Source organism: Cetorhinus maximus, chromosome 2 (genome assembly GCF_964194155.1).
Source record: "Cetorhinus maximus chromosome 2, sCetMax3.hap1.1, whole genome shotgun sequence".
Classification (NCBI taxonomy): domain Eukaryota; kingdom Metazoa; phylum Chordata; class Chondrichthyes; order Lamniformes; family Cetorhinidae; genus Cetorhinus; species Cetorhinus maximus.
The window spans coordinates 54,039,685-54,060,974 of NC_135880.1; the positions used below are offsets into that span (position 1 = coordinate 54,039,685).

General features: G+C 45.2%; 1 protein-coding gene across 1 annotated transcript in view; it reads left to right on the forward strand.

Annotated features, from left to right (window-relative positions):
* The window catches only part of LOC144694404 (ras GTPase-activating protein 1-like), a 219,550-nt gene extending 210,526 nt beyond the window's left edge, over window positions 1-9,024 (forward strand). Inside the window, exon 25 of the mRNA XM_078564770.1 lies at window positions 8,105-9,024. Within this exon, the coding sequence (XP_078420896.1) occupies window positions 8,105-8,182 (78 nt within the window). The 3' untranslated portion in view covers window positions 8,183-9,024. The remainder of the gene's footprint in view (window positions 1-8,104) is intronic.
* Window positions 9,025-21,290: the final 12,266 nt, after the last annotated feature.

Here is a 21,290-nt window from a genome sequence, read left to right on the forward strand (position 1 = left end):
CCAGATTCCAAGAGCTTTGATGAGTTGGTGAATCTAGTAAAAGGCCATTTCCAACCGAAACCCTCGATATCAGCGCAACGTTTTAAATTCAATTCAAGGTGCCACGCCCCTGGAGAGACAGTCACTTGCTATGTAGCAGCCTTGAAACAATTGACAGAGCACTGAGAGTTCAGGACATTGATTAATGACATGTTAAGAGACCGATTAGTGTGTGGGATTAACGAAGACCCCATTCAAAAAAGGCTGATGCCTGAGACAAATTTGGATTTCAACAAAGCCCTGGAGTTGGCGCTCACAACGGAAAGCGCAGTCGGGGACTCAGAAGAAATCAAGGGAGCACAAAATGACGCCGTTCTTCACGTTGGGAGGGTGGCACCGGCTAGAAATGGCAGGAAGCGCAGGGCTCCACGGAAAGGTGGAGAAAGCTACCAGTAACAGACCAGCAAAAAGCAATGGCTTAACAGATAAAAACCACATTCATAATAGCAGATTTGGAACCAGACATCCTACAAATGAATGACAATTTAAAAGAACCGCGTGCTCTAACGCCTTCGCAATGGGTGCATTATGCAATATTGTAAAGAAAGATTGAGGCCAAAGTTCAAACAAAAAGGCAGAAATTTATATAACGGAGGAGCCTGAAGAAACAATATTTACTCCCTGCACAATTTAAAAAATGGGTAAAACAGAGCCAATCTATGTGACAATAGAAGTCAACGGAAAACCCCTTCACATGGAGGTGAACACAGGCGCATCCACCACAGTCATAGGAGAACACACGTTTAAGTATCTGAATGGAGGAGGCCACTCACTGAAGCTGGAAAATTCAGATGCCAGACTAAAGACATATACTGGCGAAAACATATGAATGAAAGATATATGCAAGGCTCCAGTACAATATGGAAGCCAGTCTATTAACCTACTCCTGATAATAGTAGCAGGGGAGATTTTCCAACTCGGAATGAAAGTTCTACAAGAATTATTACATAAATATACCCCTGTACCTAGGGAAGAGCTCGGGAAGATTCAGGGATTGCAAGTTAAAATCCACGTGGACCCTGGAGCAACCCCCAGATATTTGAAGGCGAGGCAAGTCCCCTATGCATTACGAGAGAAAGTTGATGTTGAATTAGACAGGCTGGAAAGGTTGGGAGTCTTACAACCTGTACAATTTTCCGAATGGTCAGCGCCCATAGTTCCAATTCTGAAGCCTGACCAGAGTATGCGAATATGCAGGGAGTACAAGTGTACAAGTTGACAGTAGCCAGACTTGATAGGCACACTATGCCAAAAATTGATGAATCGTACTCCAAGCTGGCAGGGGGAACCACAAATACGAAACTCAACATGAGCCACGCTTATCAGCAAGTCGAGCTAGAAATGGCCTCTTGGGATTTTGTGGCTATCAACACACGTAGGGGGTTATACCAGTATACCAAGTAATCCTTCGGAGTCTCATCGGCTTGTGTCATTTTCTAACGGACTATGGAAAATTTGCTCCAAAGTCTACCCCATGTGGTGGTTTATCTCGATGTCCTAGTAACAGAACTAACTGATGAAGAACACTTGGCTAACTTGGAAGAGGTATTGAAGCAGTTCTCACAATTCAGAGTACACTTGAAAAGGGAAAAATGTATCTTCCAAGCAAAAGAAGTGATTTACCTGGGTCATAGGGTCGACTCGCAGAGCCTTAACCCAGTAGAAGACAAGGTGGTGAGAGCTATTGGTGAGACGCAAGTCCCAAAAAATGCCACAGTCCTCCTTGGCATTGGTTAACTAATACGGTTGTTTTCTCCCAAATTTGTCAACAGTAATAGCTCCATTACACGGGTTACTCAAGTAAAACCACAGGCGGACTTGGCAAGCCCCACAACAACAGGCTTTTATGGCAGTAAAGCAGTTACTACATTCACGGCCCTCTTGGCACATTTCAACCTCAAGAAGCAATTGATTTTAACATGTGATGCATCCCCTTACAGAGTAGGGGCAGTACTCTCCCTCCGGATTACAGATGGCTCTGAACGGCCCATTGGCTACGTTTCAAGAACGCTTAGTGAGACAGAACGAAGATAGTCACGAATAGAAAAAGAAGGCTTATCCGTCGTATTTGGTGTTAAGAAGTTCCACCAATACATCCATGGTCACCACTTCACCATAGTATCCAACCACAAGCCACTAATAGGCTTAAATAAAAGCAAAATACTGCAGATGCTGGAAATCTGAAACAAAAACAAAAATAACTGGAAAAACACAGTAGGTCTGACAGCATCTGCAGAGAGGAATACAGTTAACGTTTCGAGTCCGTATGACACTTCGTCAGAACTAAAGAAAAATAGAAATAGGTGAAATATAAGCTGTTTTATGGGGGTGGGACAGGTAGAGCTGGATAGAGGGCCAGTGATAGGTGGAGGCAAAGAAGAGATTGCCAAAGATGTCATAGACAAAAGGACAAAGCGGTGGTGATATTAGCTAAGGAATGTGCTAACAGTGACATTAAAGGTAGAAAGCAGGACGAGCAAGTGACAGATGGCCCTAGTGGGGGTGGGGGGAAGGGATCGAAATGGGCTAAAAGGTGGAGATAAAACAATGGATGGAAATAAATTTTAAAATAATAGAAATAGGTGAGAAAAGAAATATATAATTAAAACGTTTATAAATTATTAGAAAAAAGGGGGATCGGAAAGGGGGTGGGGATGGAGGAGAGTGTTCATGATCTGAAGTTGTTGAACTCAATGTTAAGTCCGGAAGACTGTAAAGTGCCTAATCGGAAGATGAGGTGCTGTTCCTCCAGTTTGCGTTGAGCTTCACTGGAACATTGCAGCAGGCCAAGGATGGACATGCGGGCATGAGAGCAGGGTGGTGTGTTGAAATGGCAAGCGACAGGGAGGTCTGGGTCATGCTTGCAGACAAACCGAAGGTGTTCCGCAAAGCGATCACCCAGTCTGCGTTTGGTCTCTCCAATGTAGAGGAGACCGCATTAGGAGCAGCGAATGCAGTAGACTAAATTGAGGGAAGTGCAAGTGAAATGCTGCTTCACTTAAAAGGAGTGTTTGGGCCCTTGGACAGTGAGGAGGCGGGGAGTAAAGGGGCAGGTGTTGCACTTTCTGCGGTTGCATGGGAAGGTGCCGTGGGAGGGGGTTGAGGTGTAGGGGGTGATGGAGGAGTGGACCAGGGTGTCCCGGAGGGAATGGTCCCTACAGAATGCTGACGGAGGGTGAAGGAAAGATGTATTTGGTGGTGGCATCATGCTGGAGTTGGCGGAAATGACGGAGGATGATCCTTTGAATGCAGAGGCTGGTGGAGTGATAAGTGAGGACAAGGGGGACCCTATCACAGGTCTGGGAGGGAGAGGAAGGTGTGAGGGCGGATGCAGGGGAGATGGGCCGGACACGGTTGAGGGCCCTGTCAACCACCGTGGGTGGAAAACCTCAGTTAAGGATGAAGGAAGACAGGTCAGAGGAACTGTTTTGGAAAGTGGCATCATCAGAACAGATGCGACGGAGACGAAGGAACTGAGAGAATGGAATGGAGTCCTTACAGGAAGCAGGGTGTGAGGAGCTGTAGTCGAGGTAGCTGTGGGAGTCGGTAGGCTTATAATGATTATAATGATAATGTAATTAAACCATGATAGGGTCCCCCTTGACCTCAATTATTAGCCCACCAGCCTCTGCATTCAAAGGATCATCCTCCGCCATTTCCGCCAACTCCAGCATGATGCCACCACAAAACACACCTTCTCTTCACCCCCCACCACCCCCGTCAGCATTCCGTAGGGAATGTTCCCTCCGGGACACCCTGGTCCACTCCTCCATCACCCCCTACACCTCAACCCCCTCCCACGGCACCTTCCCATGCAACCGCAGAAGGTGCAACACCTGCCCCTTTACTTTCCCCCTCCTCATCGTCCAAGGGCCCAAACACTCCTTTCAAGTGAAGCAGCACTTCACTTGCACTTCCCTCAATTTAGCCTACTGCATTCGCTGCTCCCAATGCGGTCTCCTCTACATTAGAGAGACCAAACAGACTGGGTGACCGCTTTGCGGAACACCTTCGGTCTGTCCGCAAGCATGACCCAGACCTCCCTGTCGCTTCCCATTTCAACACACCACCCTGCTCTCATGCCCACATGCCTGCTGCAATGTTCCAGTGAAGCTCAAAGCAAACTGGAGGAATAACACCTCATCTTCCGATTAGGCATTTTACAGCCTTCCGGACTTAACATTGAGTTCAACAACTTAAGATCATGAACTCTCTCCTCCATCCCCACCCTCTTTCCTATCCCCCTTTTTTCTAATAATTTATAAATTTTTAAAATATATTTTTCTTTTCCCACCTATTTCTGTTATTTTTAAATTTATTTCCATCCATCGTTTTACCTCCACCTTTTAGCCCATTTCGATCCCTACCCCACCCCCACTAGGGCTATCTGTCACTTGCTCGTCCTGCTATCTACCCTTAATGTCACCATTAGCACATTCCTTAGCTAATATCACCACCGTCAACACCCCTTTGTCCTTTTGTCTATGACATCTTTGGCAATCTCTTCTTTGCCTCCCACCTCTCACTGGCCCTCTATCCAGCTCTACCTGTCCCACCCCCATCAAACAGCTTATATTTTACCTATTTCTATTTTTCTTTCATTCTGATGAAGATTCATATGGACTCAAAACGTTAACTGTATTCCTCTCCGCAGATGCTGTCAGACCTGCTGAGTTTTTCCAGCTATTTTTGTTTTTGTGCCACTAATAGGTTTGTTTGGGGAAGATAAGGCAATACTCCCAATCACCTCGGCACGCATCCAAAGGTGGGCACTGATTCTAACTGCTTACGAATGTACTTTTATCCACTGCCGGAAAGCCAGATTGCCAATGCCGACGTGCTGAGCTGAATACCCCTAAAGGACAGCAATGTGAATGTCCCCACCCCTCAAGAACTTGTCTTGTTATTAAATTTTCTGGATTCATCACCAGTAAATGCCAAACAGATCAGAGAATGGACCAACCGTGATCCAGTTTTGTCTCACCTCAGGGAACAAGTCTTGCAGAGGTGGTCTAACGAGCCAACAAAATGAAGCCCTATTTTAACAGGAGATAGGAGCTCACCTTACTGTGGGGAGCGAGAGTCATTGGGCCTCCCAGAGAAAGACGAGCCTTATTAATAGAATTGCAGAGCGCTCACCCCGGCATCTCCAGAATGAAAATGTTGGCACGCAGCTACTTATGGTGGCCAGGGATGGACACTGAAATCGAAAACATAGTCAAGAGCCGCATGCAGTGCCAACAGGTGCAGAAAATGCCGCCTTCATCCTTGGGAATGGCCAGAAGGCCATGGGTCCGCCTCCACATTGACCACGCGGGACCTTTTTTGGGCACAATGTTCCCCTTACTTATCGACTCCCATGGATGGATGTATACGAGGTGCGATCACCCACATTTGCCGCCAACATAGACAGATTATGTCAGAGTTTCGCGATACACGGTTTACCAGAGGTAACAGTGACTGACAATGGAATGGCATTCATTAGCAGGGAGTTCCAAAGGTTTACAACTCAACGGCATAACACGTGTCAAGACCTCACCATACCACCCTGCATCCATAAGGTTGGGGGAGAGGGCAGTCCAGACCTTCAAGGCCAGAATGAAAATCTAGAGGGGTCTCTATAGCAGCAAAGTTATCACGCTTCCTGCTCAGCTACAGAACCACGCCACATTTGACCACCGGTATTGCCCACGCAGAATTATTAATGAAGAGACATCACAGGACACAGTTGAGCCTCAAAAGGCTATTTTAGGGGGGAGAGTAGAGAGAAGTCAGGAGGCTCAGAAAAATAAACATGATTACCATAGTCGTGAAAGAAACTTCACTGTAGGAAAAGCTGTTTTTGTGAAGAACTTTGGAGGTGGACCCAAATGTCTGTCAGATGAATTCAGTGCAGTGACAGGACCCCTGTCCTACCATATATCAGTTGAAGGTCGGACAATCAGGAGACACGTAGATCACCTGAGGAAACGGGAAACAGACCCACCAAAAAAGTTGTGCCAAACATTCCCGTTGGAGTTCACACCACAGGTAGAAGAATCACATAAGGTTTGTATGCAGGTACAGCAAGTAATTAGGAAAGCTAATAGAATGTTATTGTTTATTGCAAGGGGAATTGAATACATGGGCAGAATTTTGCCATCGGCGAGCAGGGGGCGGGGCCCGCTCACCAACGCGGGATGACGTCGGGCAGAACCCCCGATGTCATCCCGCCCCATTTAAATTTTCAGGAAGGCGGGGGCGCAGCAAAATCAGCTGTGGGCCCGCCAACCTGTCAATGGCCAATTGAGGACATTGACAGGATCATTTAAACAATTAAAGGACCTGCCCGTCCAACCTTAAGGTTAGTGGGCAGGCCAGGAGCCCCGGTGGCAAATAAAAAAAACATGAAACCTCATCCACCAGCGCGATGAGGTTTCATGCAGGGTTTTAAAAAGTTTAATAAAGTTATAATGTAAATTATGAACATGCCCCATCTCATGTGACATTGTCACATGAGGGGGACGTTAGTGAATTTTTTTTTCTCTATTTTTAATCTTTTTCAAAGTGGAAGCGATCTCCCTGAGGCTGCGCTTTGCCTCAGGGAGATGTGCGCACGCGCGAAAGAGCGCACTCTCGCTTTTGGGGAATCCCCCGCCCGCACAGGTAATGCACAGCGCTTTCCGCTGGATATCACACTGGGTGGGCCTTAATGGGCCCGCCCATGTAAAATGGCGGTGCGGCCGCTTCTCCGGCAGGGATCGGCTCCGCGCCTGCCGGAAATTGGGTTGGGCCTGCCCACCCAACAGGCGGAAAATTCTGCCCCATAAGTAGAGAGGTTATGTTTCAGTTATACAGCGCATTGATGAGACCACATCTGGAGTACTCTGTACAATATTGGTCTCCTTATTTAAGGAAGGATGTAAATCCAGTGGAAGCAGTTCAGGGAAGGTTTACTAGACTAGTACCTGGAATGGGTGGGTTGTCCAAGAGGAAAGTCTGGACGGGCTAGCTTGTATCTGCTGGAGTTTAGAAGTGTAAGAGGTGACTTGACTGAAACGTGTAAGATCCTGAGGGGTTTTGATAGTGTGGATGTGAAAAGGATGTTTCCTCTTGTGGGAGAATCTAGAACTAGGGGTCACTGTTTAAAAATAAGGGGTCGCCCATTTAAGACAGAGAAGAAATGTTTTCTCAGAGACTAGTGAGTCTTTGAAGCTCTCTTCCTCAAAAGGGGGTGAATCTTTTTAAGTTAGAGATAGATTCTTGATGAGCAAGGGGGTGAAAAGTTATAGGGGGTTGGTGGGAATGTGGGGTTGAGGTTACAATCAGATCAGCCATGATCTTATTGAATGGTGGAACAGGCTGGAGGCCAGGTGGCCTACTCCTGCTCCTGCTCCTAATTTGTATGTTCGTACATAAAGCCAGAACTCAAGCTGCTGCAGCTAATGACACTTCCTGCACATCTGGTTATCAAGGACACGAGAAGTGTCCTGGAATTCCCACATCCTGCTCAATGACCCGCCATTCCTCTATATGTGACACTATTAAACTAATTTTTACATAAATAAAGACTCACCAGCTACTGAGCTGCTTCTCATTTTATAGGAAGATTAACTGAAATGTTTTTATTTAACATTTATGATCTTAAAACCCTTAGATTATTCCTTTCTGTCTCTCTGCACTCTGATTGTGATGTCATTCTGACATTTTTGATTTAGCTCCTGGCAGTTATTTGAATCTGACCTCTTGGCGTTGTTCTTGAATCTCTGTGCTGCTCTGACCCCTTTATATCCGGCATCTGATCCCCAGCTCTGGTCCTTCCTATCCGGCCTTCGATCTCTTGGCATATTTCTTGAATTCCTGCTCATTTATATTTAGACTCTGATGATCAGTGATGCTGATCTGCTTCACAGTGCTCTGATCCTGGTCTGTTTCACTCTGCTTCCAACATGCTTCACACTTTTCCTTGTCTGCTTCCTGCACATAAAACGAGTAAACTAGCATTGTATAATATTGAGTTTGCTGGATGAGTTTTCATGTGTTGGTAACTATATCTGATGCTATTGCTAATGTCTGTCTTTTTCAGCATGTCTTGAAAAAACTTCTGGCGATTACAGAACTGTTGCAGCAGAAACGAAACCAGTATTCTGCATCCAATAGGTAGCAGCCTTCCTGTTCAGAGAATTCTGCATGGATTAACATGTCCCAGGTTTGTCAGAGGGCAACTCACAGCAATCTCACTTTCTTTTGTTACTTCTGAAATAACACCCATGTACAACATTCCTTCTAGCGTGTGAACTATGCAACAGAAAAACAGCTGGTTGATGTTTGCATCAGTAACTTAGCTATTTGTGCAGGCCACTTCTTGCACTTCCTTCTCTGAACCAATCACTAGCCGCTGAGCCTTGATGTACCAGTCATCTTTCACAAAGCTAGGTGAATCGACAACATAGACTTTTAAGGTGTTTAATATTTCAAGTTGCCAAAGTTCCCAAGATCTATCCAGAGCTGCAGTATGAAATGCCAGTCAACTGACAAGATGAAGAAACAAGTTGAACTACTTGTGTTTGTTATAACTGGAGTAAGGGCTGTAAAGTGTTTATACTGTAATTTCTGACTGACTACTTTTATGGATAAGATTGCTTACATCTTTAATCTCTGGTTATATTTATAGTTTGTTGGAAATGTCTTTAAATACCAAGGTTCCTCACTGAAGACTGGTTATTTTATACTCTAGAAAAGAATTCTGCAACAAGCATTCATTGCATGACGAATGTGCAGAGAGATCACAGCAATTGTTGTGCCACTAATTTTGATCAGTTTAATTACACTGTATGATTGGCTGAGTCTTCCATTAAAGACGATAGTGAGAAGTTCTGTTAAAGTTACATAATCAAAAGCTTTGTATGTATAATGTTTACAAATGTAAACAAATTCAATAGTTGAATAAATTTATTGATCATTGTATTGAAAATGCATGCACTTATTAAACCATTTTGTAAAGTAGCCTGTTACTTTTGACTTTTTGTTTCAATAAATGAAAAGCAATGTTGAAACCAACACCAGTTCAAACCCATTCAACTAATCTATTTTAATGGCATTGGACTTCAGCTACCACAGTCAAAACTTTATCAGGAAGGAACATGGTAACTATGTTGAATTGTGTGATGTAAATATTGTTTCTACTACTTGTTTAAATAGTTATTTATCTAGCATATTTCATAGTGAGCCATTAAACTGATTTCCCCCATATGCCGTTTACATCTAGCTAAAGGTTTGATATCACTATTCAAAGAGCAGACAAGCCCTGCCTAAGATGCTGGCCCATATTTATCCCTCACTACAGACTCTGCTCCCTGTTGTTTTCGGGACTTTGGATGCAAATTGGCTGCAATGTTTCTTATATTACAACAGTGGCTGTCAACGTTCTTCCCCCCCCCCCCCCCCCTGCCAATTTTTCATTTTGTTTGAATGCGAGATATTTACATTTGTTTGCATAGCTGTGCGCGTGCAGTTTTTTAAAGGGGTGAATTTGGAGTAGCCTGTATTTGAGGTACCTTCACAATTACCGCATGGTGTGCAGCTTACAAGGAACACTGATTCAGTCAGTTCAATTAATTCAAGAAACAGCTGAATCTATTTGGTGAAGCAAATGCTATGGGCCCAGATAAACTCCCAGTTGTAGTGCCAAAGCCTTGTGCTTCAGAATTAGCCACATCTTTAGTTAAGCTGTTCCAGTGCGGCTACAACACTGGCACACACCCGGTGCGGAAGGGGGTCGGGAAGGAGGAGGACCTCCTTGTGAACCTGCTCCTGGGCCTGGCCAAGTTGGCCATTAACAGGTCCAGGCAGCGGGCGATCGAGGGGGGAGTCCCGCCCGATTGTTTTTCCCTCTTTCACGGCCGGGTATCCCTGGAGAGGGAGCACACTGTGTCTGCCGGCACTCTCGAGGCCTTCCGTGCCCAGTGGGCGCCACGGGGACTGGGGTGGTTTGTTGACCCCTTTAATCACATTTTGGTTTAATGTTTGTAAGTTTCCTTTAAACTTTGTCCTTGGTTTTACAGCTGACCTGACTTAGGGGCTGTGCCTGATTTATCCCTTATTGTGTTAATTTAGTTTATTGTTTTAACTCTGAAAGAGTTACAACACTGGCATCTACCCTACAATGTGGAAAATTGCCCACGTGCACAATAGCACTGTCCACTAGACGCACAACAAATCCACTCCAGCAATTAACACCCCATCTGTCTACTCTCAATCATCAGTAAAGTGATGCAAGGTGTCGTCAACATCACTGTGAAACCATAACTTGCTCACCAATGCTCAATTTGGATTTGACCAGAATCACTCACTTCAGACCCTATTGCAGCCTTGGTCCAGACAAAGAGCTGAATTCCAGAGGTGGGGTGAGAGTGACTGCTCGTGACATCAAGGTAGCATTTGACCAAGTGGCATCAAGGAACCCTAGTAAGATTGAAGTCAATAGGAACTGGCAAAAAAAATCCACTTGCTGAAGTCATCTTGTTAGCATAATGGAAGATGGTTGTAGTTGTTGGAGGCCCAATCACCTCAGGCCCAGGACCTCAGTGCAGGAGTTTCTTGGCAGTGTCCTAACCATCTTCAGCTGCTTCATCAATGAACTTCCCTCCAACGTAAGGTCAGAAGTGGGGAGATTAGCTGATGATTGCAGTGTTCAGTGCTGTTCTTAACTCAGATAATGAAGCAGTCTGTGCCCACATGCAGCAAGAGCTGGACAACATTCAGCCTTGGGATCAAAGATGCAAGTAACATTTGTGCCACTTAAGTGCAATGTCCATATCCACCAAGAGAGACCATCTCCCCTAGACATTCAACGGCATTACTATTGGTGAATCCGCCATTAACATCCTGGGGATTACCATTGACTAGAAACTTAACTAGACCAGTGACAAATATTACAAGAGCAGGTCATGAGACTGGGAATTCTGTGACTTCCGAAAACTTTTATGCCATCTATTTATAGAAATAAACCCCACTTGCCTGGATGAATGGAGTTCCAGCAACACTGAAGAAACTCAACACCATTGGGCCAATCAGCCCACTTGTTTAGTACCCCATTCACCACCTTAAATATTCACTTCCTTCACTACTGGTGCACAATATCTATGCACTGGAGAAACTTGCCAAGACTTCTTTGACAGTACTTTCCAAACCTGCAACCTCTACCACCTTGAAGAACATGGGAGCACCACTATCTTAAGTTACCCCTCCCAAGCCACAGACCATCATGAATTGGAAATATATTGCTGTTGCTGGGTCAAACTGGAACATCATTCTAACAGCATGTACCTACACCAAAATGACTGCAGCAGTTCAAGAAGTCAGCTCATCACCACTTTCTCGAGGTAAATTAGAGATAGGCAAAAATGCTGATCTTGCCAGTGAAGCCCAAATCCTATGAACAAATTTTCAAAAGTAACTATACTTCAAAAGTACTTAATTGGCTAAGTGCTTTAGAAAGATACTATATGAATGCAAGTTTTTTTTACTCATGTTCACAGTGTATGTATATGCACTTAACATTTTGTATGTTTGTGGTATAACGATAATTTTTTTTGAAAATTGTGCAAGTTTTTTTAAAATCATGTATGCTTTTCTTTCTGTTATGAATGTTGGTAGATGTTTGATGGCTAAATGTACAAATGTGAAGTTCATTTACCTGTATTGTGATTTCTACTAAAACACTGGTTTAAACTAAGATTAAAAGATAACTTACTGCAAGATTAGGGTGATGAGAGAGTGACTGTCCTTGACATCAAGGCAGCATTTGACCAAATGTGGCATCAAGGAGCCCTAGCAAAACTGGAGTCAATGGGAATCGGGGAGAAAAATCTCCACTGGTTGGAGTCATACCTAGCACAAAGGAAGATGGTTGTGGTTGTTGGAGGTCAATCATCTCAGCTCAAGGACATCACTGCAGGAGTTCCTCAGGGTAGTGTCCTAGGCCTAAACATCATCATCTGCTTTATCAGTGACCTTCCATCATAAAGTTAAAAGTGGGGATGTTTGTTGATTGTGCAATGTTCTGCACCATTTGTGACTCCTCAGATACTGAAGCAGCCCATGTCCAAATGCAGCAAAACCTGGACAATGTCCAGGTTTGGGCTGACAAGTGGCAAGTAACATTAGTGCCACACAAATGCCAGGTAATGACCATCTCCAACAAGAGAGAATCTAACCACCTATCTTGACATTCAGTGGCATTACCATCGCTGAATCCCCCACTATCAACATCCTAAGAGTTACCATTGACCAGAAACTGAATTGGACTAGCCATATAAACACTGTGGCTACAAAAGCAAGTCAGAGGCTCAGAATCTTGCAGCAAGTAACTCATCTCCTGACACCCCAAAGACCTGTCCACTATCTACAAGGCACAAGTCAGGAATGTGATAGAATACTCTCCACTTTCCTGGATGAGTGCAGCTCCAACAATACTCAAGAAGCTCGATACTTTCTAGGACAAAGCAGCTGGCTTGATTAGCACCCCATCCACAAACATTCACTCCCTCCACCACCAATGCACAGTGGTAGCAGCGTGTACCATCAACAAGATTCACTGCAGGAATTCACCAAGAATCCTTAGCACGTTCCAAACCCACGGCAGCTACCACCTAGAAGGACATGGGCAGCAGATGCATGGGAACACCACCACCTGGAAGCTCCCCTCCAAACCATTCACCATCCTGACTTGGAAATATATGGCTGTTCCTTCACTGTCACTGGGTCAAAATCCTGGAACTCCCCTCCTCATAGCACTGTGGATGTACCTACACCACATGGACTGCAGTGGTTCAAGAAGGCAGCTCACCACCACCTTCTCAAGGGCAATTAGGATTTTTGCCTCTACCACCCTTTCTGGCAGTCCACACTTGCACCACCCTCAGGTGAAAAAGTTTCATAACACCCCTCTAATTCTTCTACTACTTTAAATCCATGACCTTTAATTATTGTTTTCTCTGTTAAGGGAAATATGTACTTCCAAGTCACTCTATCTGCGCCCCTCATTATTTTATACCTCTTAACTCAGTCTCCTGTCAGCCTTCCGTCTTCCAAAGAAAACAACCAAAGCCTACCCAATCTTTCCTTGTAACTAAAAATCTACAGTCCTGGTAAATCTCTGCACCCTCTCCAGTGCAATAACATTCTTCCTGTAATGTGATCAAAACTGGATGTAGTACTGTAGGTGCGATCTGACAAGTGATTTCTATTCAATGCCTCGGCTTGTAAAGCATCATATGCTTTCCTAATCACCTAATCTACCTGCCTGCTACCTTCAGGGATCTGTGAATATGCAATTCTTTGTTTCGCTACGCTGCTCAATATCCTACCATTTATTATGTATTCCCTTGTCTTGTTTGCCCTCCCTGAAACATTTCTCCAGATTGAATTCCACTTGCCACTTTTCTGCCCACCAGACCAGCCAATTGATATTTTCTTGAAATCTACAGATCTCTTCCTCAGCCAAGTTTTGTATCATGTGAAAACTTAATCATAGCCCTTACAATTATGTGTAAATCATTAATACATAATTGCAAAAAGGAAGGAACCTATTACTGAGCCCTGCAGGATCCTACAGGGAAGTTTTCCAGCAACATAAAACACCTATCATTCATTACCCTCTCCTTCCAGGCATTGGGCCAATTTTGGATCCAAATTGCCATTTTCCTTTGGATCTCATAGCCTTTTACTTTTTTGACGCGTCTCCCATATGGGACCTTGTTAAAAATCCTGTAGAACTTAAAAACAAAAAAGGAGCAATCACATTGCTGGGAATACTATAGGGTCCCAAATAGAGAGAAATAGAAGAGCAGATATGTAGCAGATATTTCAGAGAAGTGTAAAAATAATAGAGTAGTAATAGTGTGGGATTTCAACTTCCCCAACATTAACTGGGTTAGTTATAGTGTGATAGGTTTACAGGGAGCGGAATTCTTAAAATGTATTCAGGAGAACTTTTTAAGCTAGTACGTAGAAGGTCCTACAAAAGATCTGGATTTAATTTTAGGGAATGAAGCCAGGCAGTGGTAGAGGTATCAGTGGGGGAGCATTTTGCAGATAGTGATCATAACTCTGTTAGATTCAAGGTTGTTATGGAAAAGGACAAGGTTGGGCCAGAAATCAGAGTTCTAAACTGGGGGAAGGCAGATTTTAATAAGATCAGATATGATTTGGCCAGAGTGAACTTGGAGCAGCTACTTTTAGATAAACCTGCATCAGAGCAGTGGGACTCATTCAAGAAGGAAATAGGGAGAGTACCAGGCCAACATATTCCAGTAAAGACAAAGGGTGGGGCCAACAAACCCAGGGAACCCTGGATGTTGAGGGATATACAGGATTGGATAAAGAGAAAAAGGAAGGCTTTTGGCAGATACCGAGGGCTCAAAACAATGGAAGCCCTAGAGGAGTATAGCATGTGTAGGGGGGAACTTAAAAAGGAAATTAGGAGAGCAAAAAATGTGCATGAAAAAACACTGACAGGTAAAACAAAGGAAAATCCAAAGTTATTTTACAAGCACATTAAGAGTAAGAGGATAACTAGGGAAAGAGTAGGGCCCATTAAGAACCATAGTGGTAATTTGTGTGTGGAGCCAGAAGACATAGGTAGGGTTCTAAATGAGCACTTCGTATCGGTGTTCACGTGCGTATGGAAATCAGGCAGGACTGTGATATAATTAAAGAAATTAGCCTAGAAAGGAATGAGGTTCTAAGTGGTCTGGCAGGCTTAAAAGTAGATAAATCTCCAGGCCCAGACAAAATGTATCCCAGGCTGTTGAGTGAGGCAAGGGAAGAGATAGCAGGGGTGCTGGCAATAATTTTCAATACCTCTCAGGCCACAGGAGAGGTGCCAGAGGACTGGAGGACAACCAATGTGGTTCCGTTATTCAAGAAGGGAGGAAGGGATAAATCAGGGAACTACAGGCCAGTCAGTCGAACCTCAGTGGTTACGGGGAAACTATTGGAAGCAATTCTGAGGGACAGAATTAATCTACACTTGAAGAGGCAGCGATTAATCAAGGACAGTCAGTATGGTTTTGTTAAGGGGAAGTCATGTCTGACCAATTTGATTGAATTTTTCAAAGAGGTGATCAGGTGCATAGATGTGGGCAATGCATTTGACATAGTCTACTTGGACTTCAGCAAGGCTTTTGATAAGGTCCCACATGGGAGACTGATAATGAAGGTAAAAGCCCATGGGATCCAAGGCAAATTGGATCCAGAATTGGCCGAGTGGCAGGAAGCAGAGGGTGTTGGTCAAGGGGTGTTTTTGTGACTGGATGCCTGTGTCCAGTGGGGTTCCACAGGGATCGGTGCTGGGTCCCTTGTTATTTGTTGTATATATAAACGATTTTGACTTGAATGTAGGAGGGTTGATCAATAAGTTCGCTAATGACACGAAAATTGGTGGGGTGGTAGATAGTGAGGAGGACAGCCTTAGATTACAGGAGGATATAGACGGGCTGATCAGTGGCAAATGGAATTTAATCCAGATAAGTGTGAGGTGATGCACTTGGGCCGAACAAACAAGGCATGAGAATATACGATGAATGTTAGGACCCTGGGAAGTACCGAGGATCAAAGGGACATAGGTGTGCACGTCCACCGGCCCTTTAAGGTAGCGGGACAGATGGATAAGGTGGTTAAGAAGGCATATGGGATACTTGCCTTTATTAGCTGAGGCATAGAATATAAGAGCAGGGAGGTTATGCTGGAACTGTATAAAACGCTGGTTAGACCATAGCTAGAGTATTGCGTGCAGTTCTGGAATCTGCATTATAGGAAGGATGTGATTACACTAGAGAGAGTGCAGAGGAGATTTACCAGGATGTTGCCTGGGCTGGAGAGTTTTAATTATGAGGAGAGATTGGATAGACTGGGGTTATTTTCCCTGGAGCAGAGGAGATTGAGAGGGGACATAATTGAGGTGTATAAAATTATGAGGGGCATAGATAGGGTAGACAGGAAGGAACTTTTCCCCTTGATGGAGGGATTAATAACCAGGGGCATAGATTTAAGGTAAGGGGCAGGAGGTTTAGAGGGGATGTGAGGAAGAATTCTTTCATCCAGAGGGTGGTGGAAATCTGGAACTCACTGCCTGAAAGGTAGAGGCAGAAACCCTCATAGCATTTAAGAAGTATTTGGATGTGCACCTGTGATGCCATGGCATACAAGGCTATGGGCCTAGTGCTGGAAAATGGGATTAGAATAGTTAGGTACTTGTTGACCGGCGCAGACTTGATGGGCCGAAGGGCCTTTTTCTGTGCTGTGGATCTCTATGACTATAAAATCCCTGTAGACTGCATCAAACCCGCTACCCTGACTGACATTCCGTAGAAAGGATACGGTGCAGAAAGAGTCCAATCAGCCCATCGTATCTGCACCAGCCAAAAAAGAGAAAGAAAAGAAACTAGCCTTCATTTTAATCCTACTTTCCAGCGCCTGGTCCATAGCCTTGCAGGTTACAGCACTTCAGGTGCAGATCCAAGTACCTTTTAAATGAGTTGAGCGTTTCAGCCTCAACCACCATTTCAGGTAGTGAATTCCAGATGCCCACCAGCCTCTGGGTGAAAAGGTTTTTCCTCATGTCCCCTCTAATCCTTCTACCAATCACCTTAAACCTATGCCCCCTGATAATTGACCTCTCAGCTAGGGGAAACAAGTCTTTCCTGTCTACCCTATCTAGGCCCTTCATAATTTTGTGCACCTCAATTAGGTCACCCCTCAGCCTCCTCTGTTCTAAAGAAGACAACCCTAGACTATCCAATCTTTCCTCATAGCTGCAGTTTTCAAGCCCTGGCAACATTCTTGTAAATCTCCACTGTACTTTCTCCAGAGCAATTAGGTCCTTCCTGTAATGTGACCAGAACTGTACACAAAATTCCAGCTGTGGCTTAACCAGCATTTGATACAGTTCCTGCATTACATCCCTGATTTTGTATTCAATACCTCATCCAATAAAGGAAAGCATTCCATATGCTTAACCAACTTATCCACCTGCCCTGCCACTTTCAGGGACCTGTGAGCATCCACTCCAAGGTCTCTCACTTCCTCAGCCCCTCTCAATATCCTCCCGTTTATTGAGTATTCCCTGCCATTTTTTGTCCTCCCCAAATGCATTACCTCACACTTTTCTGGATTGAATTCCATTTGCCACTTATTCCGCCCACTCAACCAAACCATTGATATCATTCTGGAGTCGACAGCTATCCTCTTCACTATCAAATACACAGCCAATTCTTGTGTGATCTGCAAATTTCCCAATCATGCATCCCACATTTAAGTCCAAATCATTAACATATGCAACAAACAGCAAGGATCCCAATACTGTGGCCTGTGCAACACCTCTAGAAACTGCTTTCTATTTGCAAAAACATCCATAGACCTTTGCTTCCTGTCGCTGAGCCAATTTTGGATTCAACTTGCCATCTTCCCCTGTATCCCAGATCTCACTTTCTTGACCAATCTGCCTGCGGGACCTTGCAAAATGCCTTACTGAAATCCATGTAGACAACATCCACTACACTACCCTCCTCAATCCTCCTAGTTACTTCCTCAAAAAATTCTATTAAGTTAGTAAGACACAATCTTACCCTAACAAACCATGCTGACTATCCCTGATCAATCCGTGCTTTTCTAGGTGACAGTTTATCTCTCAATTTATCTCTCAATCTTTTGTCTCTCAAAATTGATTCCAATAATTTTCCCACTACCGAAGTCAGGCTGATCAGCCTATAATTTTCTGGCTTATCCCTCGCACCCTTTTTAAATAATGGTTCAACGTTCACAGACCTCCAATCGTTTGGTTACCTCACCTGTATCGAATGAGGATTGGAAAATGATCCTCAGAGTATCCGCTATTTCCTCCCTGGCATCTTCTAACATCAAAGGATACAACCCATTCGGCCCTGGTGATTTGTCCACCTTCAATGATGTCAGTCCCTCCAGTGCTTCCTCTCTCATTATGCTTATTGTATCTAATATTTCACACTCCTCCTCTTTAACTAGAATGTCTGCATCATCCCTCTCCTTAGTGAAGACAGAGACCAAGTACTCATTGAAAGCCCTGCCCACATCTTCAGCATCAATGCATAAGTTACCACGCAAGTCTCTGATAGGTGCTATTCTTTCCTTAGTTATTCTCTTGCTTTTAATGTACTTGTTAAAACATCTTTGGGTTTTCTTTGATTTTGCCTGCTAATATTTTTTCGTATCCTCTCTTTGCTTTCCTAATTTCCTCTTTTTCACTTCACCCTGTACTTTCTAAGCTCCTCTAGGCTTTCTAAAGTAGTAAGCTTTTTGTGACTGTCATAAGCTTTCTTCTTCTGCATTATCTTACCCTGCATGCTTCTGGATAACCAGGGGACTCTAGGTTTGGCAGTACCATCCCTTTTCTTTGTGGGGCATGTCTACACTGTCCCATAGAATCTCACTTTTGCATGCCCCCCACTGATTTGACACTGTTTTCCTTTCTAGTAGCTGTATCCAGTCCACTTTCGCCAGTTCACCTCTCAGCTTTGTAAAATTTGTCTTCGCCCAATTTAGAACATTTACTCCTGTTCTATCTTTGTCCTCTTCCATGATGATGCTAAATCTAACTATATTATGGTCACTATCTCCAAAATCTTCATTCCTTATTACCTCATCAAAAAATTCAATCCAATTCATCAGACACCACTTTAGCTTAACAAATTCATACTGACCGTCTTTCTGCATGTTTTTAAATGACTATTAATACTGTCCCTCAGAATATTTTTCAATAATTTACCCAGTACTGCAGTTAGGCTAACTGGCATGTAACTACTGGATCTATCCCTTTGAAAACAATGGCAGAACATTAGCAGTCCTCTAGCCCTCAGACACCATGGGGGGAATTTTCCTACCCCCTGGCGTCGGGCGTGCTCGACAACCTGAGTGGACGATATGATAAGAAGGCCAGAAATAGGCTTCACGACATTGTGAAACCAGTTAGCGATCGTCCACTCAGCCCATCGATTGGGGGGGGGCACATTTCTCGCCATCAGACGTTGGGAACCTCATTGTAATACATCTGCGTAGCTTTATAAAACCAAACCGCAAGAATCATCCCCCCTCGCTGTATCAACTTCCCATGTCGGCGTGTTTCACAACAGCATATATAAAGCCTTCACTTTGCGGGCTGCATTTTGAGGGGAACTCGGAGGTGAGTGCATAGTAATGTTGCACAACGCTCACGAGGGTCGCCTGTTGGACTTCAAGGTTTATTCACGTTGGAGGGGGTGGGAAAGGACTGCCCTGTGGTGAAGAAGGTAGTGCACAAGCACGTGCAGGGTGGGGGGGAGGGAAGCAGCCACACCTTGTATAAAGTGACCGTTCCTCTGCAGCTGAGGCAGTTCAGACGCAGCCACGTTGACATGCGTGGAGTCGGGCCTCTACCTTATCTGCTAGAGTAACACAGAGTTATGAAAGTGCCACCAAGTGCTCCAGAGCTTTTCACCCTCAGGCACAGGCTGCAAACTAATGAGTGTTTTAGTGGACTGCAGGACAGTTGGATGACTGGGCACATAGTACAATCTCCTTGCTAAAGCTGGCCGTGGAGCAGTCGCTGGTGGAGATGCTCACAGCCCCTTGCAATGTCATCATCCCGGTTTGGACCAGTCTCCCTCATGGTTCAAGTTAACAGTGCAGCAATGCAGTGCGGGTTAGGCGAATGCCTGCACCTGAGCTGAGAGCACGGCGTGCAGCTCAGTGGGCAAAGCTGCCAACAACTGGTCAGATGGAGTGGGATGGGCTTTCAGACAGCCATGCAGCGCACTGAACTCTGCCCATCCAAGTGCTGGCCAACACTCTCCAGGATGCGTTAAGAGGCCTTCAGACTTAACCAAGAGAGGTTCTTAGAACACCCAAGCTAACCCACACATCTCTCTCTTTCATCCTGCAGGAGGAGTACATGGAGCCTAGTGAGCTAGCTGTATGCCTCGTGGGGTACAGAGAGCGGAGACAATGGAGAAGAGAGTGATGGAGGCATCTGACTGTGCAGAGGGAGGAGCAGCACCCTCAGGAAGAAGGGGCAGCTGTGGCTCCTACACACGCCGCTGAAGAGCCACAGTGAGCTGGCGCTGGTCGGCACCTAGCTAGACTCAGGGTCTATAGATGCCACCTTTCCTTTCTGCAGATGACCGAGAACCAGTGTCGCCAAAAACTGCACTGTCTAGGGAACTGGTCAGAACATCTGCCAACTGCTGCAGGATTTGGCGCCACAGGGACATGGAGGGCATCCACTGCCAGTAGCTGTGAAAGTGACCGTGGTGCTAAAATTCTACACCAGTGGCTCCTTTCAGGGCTCCACAGGCGACCTCTGTGGGATATGACAAGCCTCCACCCACAAATGCATCCATGAGGTCATGGATGCCATCTTCGTGAGGGCACACAACTTTATGCATTTTGTCTGGGACCAGGAGAGCCAAGAAGCAAGAGCAATTGGATTTGCCCAGATCTTGGGTTTTCCACTTGTGCAGGGCGCGGTCGACTGCACTCACATGGCGCTCAGATCTCCGTCGCAACAAGCGGTCAACGATGTCAACCACAAGGGCTTCCATTTGCTAAATGTACAGCTGGCATTCGACCACCAGAAACGCATCCTGTAGGTCTGAGCACAGTTTCCAGGGGGTGTCCATGACTCCTAGATTTCAGTCAGTCACAGATACCTGATGACTTCCTAGGTCCACAGAGGCTGCAGGGATGGCTCCTCGTGGACAGGGGATGTGGCTGATGACATTCGACCATGCGGCGGTCTCAGACTGCAGCAGAGAGACTGTATAATGAGGCTCTTGCTGCAACTCGCAACTTGGTAGAGCAGACCATCGGGATGCTGAAGATGAGGTTCCGGTGGCTGGACCAGCCTGGTGGAGCCCTGCAATACAGTCCACAGAGGGTGTAACGCATCATCGTTGCCTGCTGTGCCCTTTACAACTTGGCACTGCAACAGGGAGAGGAGCTGGCTGAGGAGGAGATGGAAGAGCTGCATGTCTCCTCCGATGAGGAGGACGTCAATGGTGATGAGGGTGAAGAGGTCCTTGAAGGCAATGATGACGGTGATGAGGCCCTCGTATTGGCCAGATGAGGCAGGTGTGCTCGGGAGGCCCTCTTAGCTGCTGGATTTGTGGAGGATGATGATGACATGCAGTGAGGAGACACCATAGAACCTCACATTGCATCTATAAATGCTTGACTCCAGTCTGGCTTATGGCAACGCA